The sequence below is a fragment of the Carlito syrichta genome, unplaced genomic scaffold (assembly GCF_000164805.1).
Source record: "Carlito syrichta isolate Samal-C Ts95f unplaced genomic scaffold, Tarsius_syrichta-2.0.1 Scaffold302553, whole genome shotgun sequence".
NCBI lineage: Eukaryota > Metazoa > Chordata > Mammalia > Primates > Tarsiidae > Carlito > Carlito syrichta.
This window is the reverse complement of record NW_007246649.1, coordinates 195,508-206,113: the sequence shown is the minus strand read 5'-3', so window position 1 is coordinate 206,113 and position 10,606 is coordinate 195,508. Positions and strand designations below refer to the sequence as shown.

General features: G+C 45.7%; 1 protein-coding gene across 1 annotated transcript in view; it reads left to right on the top strand.

Annotated features, from left to right (window-relative positions):
* Positions 1-8,083, top strand: part of MEDAG (mesenteric estrogen dependent adipogenesis) — a 15,336-nt gene extending 7,253 nt beyond the window's left edge. The window contains exons 3-7 of the mRNA XM_008056839.2: positions 346-503; positions 1,444-1,553; positions 4,460-4,572; positions 4,978-5,263; positions 7,892-8,083. Coding sequence (XP_008055030.2) covers positions 346-503; positions 1,444-1,553; positions 4,460-4,572; positions 4,978-5,263; positions 7,892-7,932 — 708 coding nt within the window. The 3' untranslated portion in view covers positions 7,933-8,083. The remainder of the gene's footprint in view (positions 1-345; positions 504-1,443; positions 1,554-4,459; positions 4,573-4,977; positions 5,264-7,891) is intronic.
* The last annotated feature ends 2,523 nt before the right edge of the window (positions 8,084-10,606 follow it).

Sequence of the window (10,606 nt, the reverse complement as noted above, 5' to 3'; positions counted from 1 at the left end):
CCCTGCTGCATACCCACCCCCCCTCCTCTCGCTTCCTCCGCCCGGTCACCCCCACTCTGAGCACCAACACCTGCACCCCTTTCCGTCTCTGGCACACTTCAGTTTCCCACCTTAGGGCCAGCTCCCAAGCCACCGCCCGTGCAACCGGGGTGGGAGGCAGAGACTGCTTTAAAAGCCTGGTGACATAGAAGGCAGGAAGCATTTGAGAGGCGCCATCAGGGGTCAGGTTTTAAAAGCTCTCAGAATCAGGTCTGACAATCCCAGCAAAAAGATAATGACACAGATTTCTAAGAAGCCAAGCTGGGAGACTGCCGGCGGCAGCTGTGCTCTCCTGCCTCAGGGTAGGTATTCTCCCACGTGCTCTTGACTCCTGCCCGGGTCACTGTCTTGTGCGCTGGGCCCTGCACGGTGGTGGCGGGAAACGGGTACAGGAGCGACGCCCAGAGGACTGCGGCCACAGCTCCCTGCGGCGGCCGTTTGCTCTCCAAGGCTGTGATTTTCATGTCAGACACTGGAAGGACAACCGGCTGGAAAGAATCGCCTGGAGCTGTCTCTGCTGGGGACTAGATGCAAGAAACAAAGGTCCAGTCAGCTCAGCCAGCCATTGGCTCCGTGCAGGTGCTCAGTACGGGGGCTTGGGTTTAGTTAGAAAATTAGCCATCTTCCAGAAGGAAGCTCACTTGCACTTGATCTTTTTAATCAACCATGTGGGTGGGGACCCAGAAAAGCTGCCTGAAAGATTTGTGTGGCAGGGTGAGAAAAGGAATATAGGCTGAATGACAGAGTCAAGATCCAGAAAGATCTTCCTGGGCTGGGATAATGAACAAAAACAAGGGAGGCTAAATTTAACAAGGATATGGCCCAAAGTCCCAATATTAGCGTTTTGTTTTGTTTTTTAATTGCACAAGCTCAAGATCAGGAGATGTGAATTCGTCATATAGTTCGTATGAATATTGGTGAATTGTTATCATCTATGGAGGGGCCTTATCTTGGGATCAGAGAGGGGAAGAGAAGAGAAGGAAAGGAAAATTCCAGACCCACCAGTTAGACAGCATGGCTACCCCACTAGAGAAAACCCAGCTAATTCCATGTTCTGAGCATAATTCATTCTCAGTCCAGAGGGACTTAGAGCTCTTATGGCTTCAAATGAACTCTTATAGCCCAAATGATAGATGGTGATGGTGATCATCTGGTGAAAGCTGCCCCTGACAGTTATACATTGATGCCAGACCACCCCAAGAACCATGGCCACCTTAGCCCATCAATTGTGGCCAGGAGAAGATTTATGCATATGGTACAAAATATGGAGACCTCTGTAAGAACACGTTTTAGGGTACTTCCCTCAAAGGTCTGTGCCTGTGGCAGACACCTGCCTGGTACCTCCACTTCCTGACTTAGATGGAAATGGGCATTATATTTGCCTTTCTTTCTGCTTTTTCATAGGTATGTGGAACTGACCAACTACTGTGATTATAAAGACTACAGGGAAACCATACTGAGCAAACCAATGCTGTTCTTTATTAATGTACAGACCAAAAAAGACACCTCCAAAGGTAGGTACCTAAAAGTTTTTGGTTGGGTCTGCCTTGCTGGGCTGTGAGAGATGCCAGCTCTTGACAAGACCAGAGGCAAGGATCCTGGTGTATGAGACCACTGAAAGCACAGCACGAGCCTGTAGAACAAATTTCTCCATCATCCCAGGGCCCAGAACACCTGTCTCAGAGCCTCTTTCCTACTTCCTGGCTAGACAGGAAGTGATCCGACACTTTGAGTCCCCAAGGTTACAGAAATGACTGGAGTGGTAAGGATGATCTGGAATATTCTCTACCACGTCTCAGGCATTTGTTGTGTTTAAGGTGTGTTTTAATGTCAAGAATGGGCATAACCGCCCCGTAGGGCTTACGTCTCCCAAGCAGCAAGTGGATTTTTAACACGAACGTCTTCACTGTTAATAATTATTCTGGGGTGAAGGTATACACCGGGGCTGACTCAGGCAAACTGGGGTACATGATTTTAAGGTGCTAATACTCTCCCCATTTTACAGATGAGGAAACTAAGATAAAGGCATAGCAGTTGTCGACACTTTTATGTTTAATGTTTTGACACGTCTCTGTACTGTTTCTTCCAAGAAATCAGACTAGTGGGTAGTAACTATCTTAGCCCAAATTCTAGTATGAAAATGTCTTCATTTTTCCTTCCTCTCCTTGCTCAGAGTGATATGTGGGCAAAATCATGGGCACAGTGTTGTATAATAGAAGCAGCATTTCTGAAACATGCTTCTAAATAACATTCTTGAAATGAGTTCCAGGTAACAAGGAGTGATCTACAAATTTCAAAGAGACTTTCTCAAACATTCACCCGCAATCTGATTTGTAGAGCTCTCTCTGTGCATTCCATCAAAAAAAAAACAACTCAAGATGCTCTGTCTGCAGGAGAGGCCAGGGACAGAGCACACGGAAACAAGCAGAGCTCATTAGAGTATCTGAGACCAGCATGTTCTTGGGCTTGATGATGGCTAGAAAACCAGAGAGTTCTCCAGGAGTGTAATTCACAGCCGTATCAAGTACACCTTCTGTGCCGATCCCTCAGGAGGAATCTAAGGACAGAATAAGAGACCTGTCCTTTCTAACATTTTAATGAAAGGACAGGGAGAAATTTGTGGGTAGCTTACAGAATGTATGCAATGGTTTGACAACTATTGTGCAAGGAGGTGCAGAAGCCCAATACTGATCAATCATGATTAAAAACCATGAAACAAAGAGGTTCTTAGAAGCTTAAGATGACCAATTTAAAATTGTGAAATTGTGATTAAGGCAGTAGGGTCAGCCCTGCTGCGATTCTAAACTGAACTTTTGTGCAAATTAGACAAAGCCACCATTTCAAGACAATGACTAATGCTTCTCAGAAGTCTTTCATAATCAATATACAAATAGACAATGCCTGTAAATGTGAATGACATCCTCCCGAGTTGTACAGTGCCCAACCTGCCCCACCAGCTTGGTGGACCTGAGGATTTGATGAGTCAAAGGGTCTTGGTTTGGTTTATGTGAAATTTAATTCAAGGAGCCTGTTTGCTTTATTTGTTTATGTATTGCTTGTCTCAAAGAATATATAAGATAGTTTATATCTAAAGCACCCAAAAACTAATCTGGGAGAATGGAAAACAGAGAAAAAAATTAAGACAATAAGGTTAATCTAAAATGCCTTCCTCAAGGACGTAAATGTGCTGTTGGTGGACCACAGGTTTGGCTCTGAGATATCCCAAAGCCAGTGTAAGATGTTCCGTTCTCAAAATCGTACCATACTGCTCCCTGACCCGTACACAGTGGAGACACAGGGATCTCTGAGTCTCCCTAGACCAAGTGCTTAGTGATGAAGGCCATGGAGCTTGTTGCTGGGGCCGGGAAAAGTGAAGCAATTGCTTGTTAATAATATTTCATATTTCCTAATGAGTAAACATCCTTCCCTTCTCTTAAATTAGGCAGAATTTGAGTTACCAAGCAAAATAAAACAAACAAGAACAGCCATCTATCAGGACAGAGGCGTGGTCTTATTTCAACAACGGGAGGTGCATTTTTTTCCCCACCAGGGCTTGTGTTGGGGGCTGGGGGACCAACCTCAGATTGCCCTAATCCTTAGAGTCCTAGCCCATTCTCGCTCATAAATGGGATCTGAGTATTAATCACATTAGAGCAAGAGAGGGATGAGCAGTCACTGGGCCCCTCCAGGGGAGGGGAGCGGGGCATGTAACAACACAAAGCATGCCTGGTCCCAAACCAGGGAAAGTAAGGGCCCGTTGGAGGCCCTGACTTCATCTGTAGGCAGCCTACTTGTGTAGGTAATCCTTACTTGTACCCTGCATCTCTATAATAAAAAAAAAAATTGAAAACAAGAACCTTAGACTAGCCACTTGGCAGAAAGAATAACTGGTCTCTGGAGAGGCTGGAATTGGGTGCAGGGGACCGGTGGTTCGGGGAGAGGGCAAGGGGAGCCCCCTTTCCTGCACTTTGCTGCTTTTCTGCTTTGCAAATGAGGAAATGTTGGCCAGAGCCAAGCTACGGTTTAAATATTCAGTGATGAAGGGATCGGTAAACCAGCCATCTTGATTTTTTACTTTCTTTCCCCATGCCGGAAGTAGGCCGCAAGGGCCCCGTTTTCCTCTGAGCTAATTGTGGAGTGGAACTTTTAATTTCCAAGCCTCAAGTGACAAACTGCAACCTTAGGGGAACCGACTATCCAACATGCTTTTATGAGGGCCCAGAGCTTCCCCTCAGGCCTATACATTTCTCGGGAACATTTCTAGAATTCTGGTTGGGCTTTGGAGTAAGGGTCTCAGGGGGCCACAAGGAAAGCTATACATGAATAAAGAGGGTGGGAACCACTGCTTTGGTCAATCCTGAGAAGCATGTTGATGTCACATGGACACACTTCTTTCTGAATTCTATTTGCTGATTCCTAGAAAGGACATATGCGTTTCTTGTGAACACAAGGCACCCCAAGATCAGAAGACAGATAGAGCAAGGGATGGACATGGTCATCTCCTCAGTGATTGGGGAAAGTTACCGGCTTCAGGTAAGCCTTAGCCTGTCTGGACCGAGGCCTGCCATCCACCTAGAAAGGCCTGTGCATTTCACGCAGGAACTGAGGCCTTTGGAAACTTCTCTTAACTGTATGCAGACACCTTATTCTCTAGTGTAGCATTGTTGCTACCAATAAAATGAACTTAGTTCTTAGCAACTTATCAGAAAGGGGGTAAGGATAAATGTAACTTTGGCCGAGGAGTTCAAAATTGTCATACGATACAAATGCAAAGATCTGTTAAAAAATAATCAAGACAACAGTTGAAAAATATGTCAGAATACAAGGGAAATAGGGGGTGTGATGTTTTGGATTTTGGGCAGTTGTTAATTCTATAATGGGGCCATGATAGTTACGTCCATGAAGCCAATTAAATCTTTCTCTCTTTCTCTCTCTCAGTTTGATTTTCAAGAGGCAGTGAAGAATTTTTTCCCTCCAGGAAATGAGGTGGTTAACGCAGAAAATTTGAGCTTTGCGTATGAATTCAAGGCTGACGCATTATTCGATTTCTTTTATTGGTTTGGGCTCAGCAATTCCACTGTAAAAGTAAGCGGAAAAGTTCTGAATTTGTCAAGTACAAGCCCGGAAAAGAAGGAGACAATTAAGTTATTTCTGGAAAAAATGAGTGAACCTTTAATCCGAAGGAGCAGTTTCTCTGACCGAAAATTCAGTGTAACTTCCAGAGGTATGTTTCAAGCTCTCAAAGACGCGTGGGAGGTGGTTAAGTAAAAGTGTAGGATAATGTAATGGGGGAGAGAGCCAACTGATTGAAGAGGCAAGACCTATTGATAAGAGGGAAATTGAATACTACATAATTCAGGAAGAAGTGAGAAATGTCTGCTACCCAGAAGAAATTCAGTGGCTTTTCCTTTTAGGCTCCTTCAAGTTTTCTGAAATAGCAGGTATATGAGGAGGGACCCCAAAAACCCAGAATTTATAAAAAGTGTATATATTCTTACATGCTTAAACTTTTGTCACCTTCAGAGTACTCTCCGTTTGATGCAACGCACCTAATTGAGATGCTTTTCCCACTGCTCAGAACAGTCTTTGAACCCGTCAGATTGGATGCCTTTTACTGCTTCTGCCATTTTTTGTTTCACCACTTCCACATCGACAAAACGTTTCCCTCTGAGGACTTTTTTCATCCAGGGAAACAAAAAAAAGTTGCTCGGGGGAAGATCAGATGAATAGGGAGGGTGGGGCATGGGGATCATGCCGTTTTTTTGGTCAAAACTGCTGAATGCTCCACTTGGTGTGGGCAGGTGTGCTGTCATGGTGGAAGAACCAGTCACCTGTTGGCGGCGACTCAGGGTGTTTCTTCCACAAATCATGACGCAACCTTCTCAAAACTTCCAGATAAAAACTCTGGCTAACAGTTTGATCCAGAGGGACAAAATCTGAGTGTACTACAAGGGGCCTGCCCACCAAAGAAAAGATAATTCCGGGTTTTTTGGGGTCCCCCTTGTATTGTGCAGTATATCCAGAAAATAACTTAAAGAGCATCATCAATTTAAATGAATGAATTGATTTAATCAAGTATCGGTTAACTTAATTGCTATCAATTATTCATGCTCATTTAAATATAATGGGCAGTCATGTAACTCTTATGAGAGAATCCTGCCTTCCTGATGTCCATACTCTGAACAACAGAATGCTAATGAAAATGATCATTTGGGAGACAGAGTCTACATGGTTGGGAGATACATATATATCTCTGACAGCACTTGGAAGGGTTCTTCTTCTAGATTTGGTCAGACCACAGAAGAATAACTCTTGAGTAGGTTCCATTCAGCAAATTCTAAGAGGCACAGGGTAAGTTATTGATTTGGACACCCATGTGCCTGAGACAGGTGATGCCCATCACGGCTTGTCCGGACCTGTCTCCTGACGGCTCTTCCGACTCATTTTTTTTTTTCTGGGCTAGCGAGCTGCCTCCTTGAATCAGGACTCTTTCGCTGCTCATTGCGGAAAACCAGCAGTCCACAAAGCCGCAGTGTCCTTGCAGTTCAGATGTCAAATGGGCTCCATTAGTTGTATTTAGTGGCAGGTGCTTCCTTCAATGTGGATAGCAAAATATGCTGACTCCTAGCTATTTCCCATCCTGGAGTGGTCTCTCTCTCTCTCTCTCTCTCCCCCCTCCCCCTCCTTCCATCCTTCACTCTCTCGGTCTCCCCCTGCCTGTCTGCCTGTCTCCATCACTCTGTCTCTTTCTCTCTCCCCGTCTTTGTCTCTCTCTCCCCTTCTCCTTCTTTATCTCTCTATCTCCTCCCCTCTTCATCTCTGTCTCCAACTATTTCTGTCTCCGCCTCTCTCCCCTTCTCCCTCCCTCTGTATCTGTGTCTCTCTCCCTCCGCCTCTGTCTCTCTCTCCATCCCTCTTTCACTTTATCTCTTCCTCTCCCTCTCCCCCATCTCTCTTGCTGTCATCCATCTCTTCCCCCCTCTCTCTTTCCCTCACTCCCTCCCTCTCTTCTTCTTCTTCTCTCTGTCTCTCTCCCTCTCTCCCTTCTTCCCTCTCTCTCTCTTACGGTCTCTCTGGTGGTCTCCCTCTCTCTCCACATTGCTTTAACTGTCTCTGCCTGGGGGTTTCTCACAAAGATGTCCTTGCACTCTGCTCCATGGCAGGCACACGGCGGATTGTTCGCTGATCCTTTTGAGGGGTGATTAACTCGCCCTGTTGTGGCAGGATCACCCGTGCCCTGTCCTTCTTCTGACAGCATTCACCTTACCCACTGGCCGCAGCAGCCTGAGGGGTTTTCCTGTTCCATGCGCTCAGCCTCTGTCGTGTCAGCTGCCCCAGGGTTCCACCCCATCTGTGGGACCCCGAGGAGCATGTGAGATTGGGCAGAGCTTCCTGGAAAGTTTACTCTATACCAGCCCTGGGACCACTCAGCTCAGAGCAGGAGGGCAGGATCCTTCCTGGAAGCCGCCATGCCCTGCAGATGGCACAGCCAAGACGCACCTGCTGCCTGTCACGCAGGCGGAGACTGGGGTCACCAAGCTTCAAACCCAGTCTCGTCCCCAATACAATCTGGCCTCTGTCCTCAGCTATTCACCAATGTGGACCTTCTGCTCTTGAGTGAGGACCCCCCAAAAACCACTCCAGCCCACAGGAGAGCAAGTGACAGCCATGCTCCACCGACAGAGAAAAAGCAACCCTTTCCTGTTTGGCCTTTTGAGTTTTTCTGAGGAAGCCTGGATTCTCTGTTAATGACTGAGACAATCATGTTGTATCTGTTTGAGAGGCATGTTGGTCTGTTTTTATTTTCTCTACAGCGATGTTAATAACGTATGCCTTGTTTACTGTTTTTTAGGTTCAATAGACGACGTTTTTAACTGCAATCTGTCACCCTGATCATCACTGACAGAGCCTCTTTTGGCAGAATTACCATTTCCAAGTGTTTTGGAATCTGAAGAGACTCCCAACCAATTTATCTGATGGGACTGAATATTCTAGCAGCGACTCCCATGCTCTGGCCGTGCCAGCCTGTGGGAGGTGGGGTGGGGTGCGGCGAGAAGAGGTGGCAGGCAGGTACCTCCACCCGCTCGTCCATCCCTGGCTCCCCCCTGGCTTCCATGGGAGTCTTCTCTCCCCCACATCCACGGGCGCGATGCCCTGGCAGGCCCAGTGCTGCCGACTCACTTAGAGATTGTGGTTCCCGGGATGGAAGGGCCTTGGCCCCATGTTATGGGGGATTGGAGGGATATTCTCTACTTTGAACCCTTCTTCAAAGAGGTAGAAGGAGCCACAGATTCCTGCCACCCTGAATGTTTTCCTCAGTGCCCTGGGAGTTTTCCCGGCAGCCTTAGGCTGAGCTATCTGACTTGGTGTTGATAAGCCAGGGTTTGGCCCTCTGCTTGGGACATTCTTGTTTGACGCCGAACCCGGACAGCGTGGGGTTAACAGTGCTGCTCTCTTGCAAACCTGGCTGTTTGCAAGGTTTCTTTCATTGGAAGGCAGGTGTGTTTTCCTTCCTGCCTCTGTGAAACCTACAAGAAACATGCAAGGTGAGGTTCACAGGAGGACTGGATGGGCTGCAGGGAGGGTAACCCTGCCCCCTGCCTGAGGTTTGAACTCCCTTGGCCTCCCACGAAACAAAGTGACCTGTGTAGAATGAGGCCAGGTGATGTGGTATCCAACAATGACAGGGAAGGGTAATGGCAGTGTCCTTTTTGAAAGTACATTATGTCAGCTGGGAATTTCAAATAAGCTTTTAGCCATCCTAGCACTAAAAGCAAAATAGAAAAAAGCTATACCATTACCATAATACATTGTTACATCAATACGTTTTTCATCTCGCAGCGACAATGGAACTCTTCAAAGGAAAAAAAAATCATCCCATCTGCATATAAAAACCTGCATGAATGAATCACTACATATGCTATCATGAGGACTTATGGGTCCTGAGTGTAATTTTTCTGTCCTTTCTAAAAAATGAGTTCCTGTATTATACATTTTGATAACACAACGGATGCTCCTTCCATTTATATTTGAAATGTACTACGTTTGTGCAATTAAAACATAGTATTCAACCTAGAATTGATTAAATGTGTGATCAAGGGGGTGTGTGATCTTTCCATTGTGGTTTGTGGGTGGTATATTTGCCTTGCAACTTACTGAATTACAATAAGAATTGTGGTTTTCACAGCCACTTTCTCAAGAGGAGCCTTTTAAAGAACAGGACTATGAAGTATTTGGAGAAAGGAAACAAAATTTGATACTGATCTTTCAGAAAGGAGAAAGGGAATACTACTTAATAACAGAGGGGAATAAACACTTATTATTCAACTCAGTAGAAAATGAAGAATATGAACAATAAGTTTTACACCAGTGCAAACAACTCTTAGGTGGATAGCAAATATGACATGCTTCCCAAAGGTAATAGAAACTTTATTCACAAAATTGACAAAGAAGATTTTTTTAAGTAGCAGAATTGAGGGAGGAAAAAAAAAAATCTTTATCACCCCAGGGATGAGCTAAAGATCTGCGAGGTTTCTTTCATCATTAAAAACTTCTTTTTGGTAGACTCTAAATCACATGAATTCATTCATTTATTCACTTAGCAACATTTTCTTGACTGCCTATAAGAAATATACACGGTGCTAGTGTCTTTCATTAGCAAATATCACAAAGAAGTGATATTGAGCACTCTTTAAAATGGTGCAAAGTCTAGGAACCCTCACTCTGGGCATAAATGTGGCCCGATGCAGATATTTTAGTTTAGCAGTGTAAGATCAATAGAATCTGTAGGCGAAGAATGACCCAACCAAGCCATCCATTTGTTCAATTCATTTTCATTCATTTAACACACAAGCTTGAGTGCCTATCACATGTCGTAGGTATTTACCAGGTGGATGCCGGCATGTAAAGGTGCCTCAACACAGTCCCTGCTCTCAAAAAGCATACAGTCTTAGAAGACAGACGCTGGCTGGGCTCAGTGGCTCAGCCTATAATCCCAGCACTTCGGAAGGCTGAGGTGAGTGGGTTGCCTGAGCCTGTGGATTCGAGACCAGCCTGGGCAACTTGATGAGACCTTGTCGCTACAATAAATCAAGAAATTAGCCAGGCATGGTAGCGCACATCTGTCGTTCTGGCTACGTGGAAGGCTGAGGTGGAAGGACCGCCAGAGCCCAGCATGTCGACGTTGGGGTGTCTGTGAGCATTCTATTGTGCTCCAACCTGGGCAACAGAGTGAGATTCTTATTTTTTAAAAAAAGAGACATACGTGCCAGGTGTGGTAGCTCACACCTGTAATCCCGGCACTTTGGGAGGCGGAGGTGAGAGAATTGCCTGAGCTCAGGGGTTCGAGACTAACCTGAGCAACATGGTGAGACCTCATCTCTACAATAAATCATAAAATTAACCAGGCATGGTGGCTCACACCTGTAGTTTCAGCCACTTGGAAGACTGAGGTAGAAGACTCGCCTGAGCCCAGCTGGTTGAGGCTGCAGTGGCCTTGATTGGGCCACTTACTCCAACCTGGACAACAGAGTGAGACTTTGACTCAAAAAAAAGACAGATGGACATG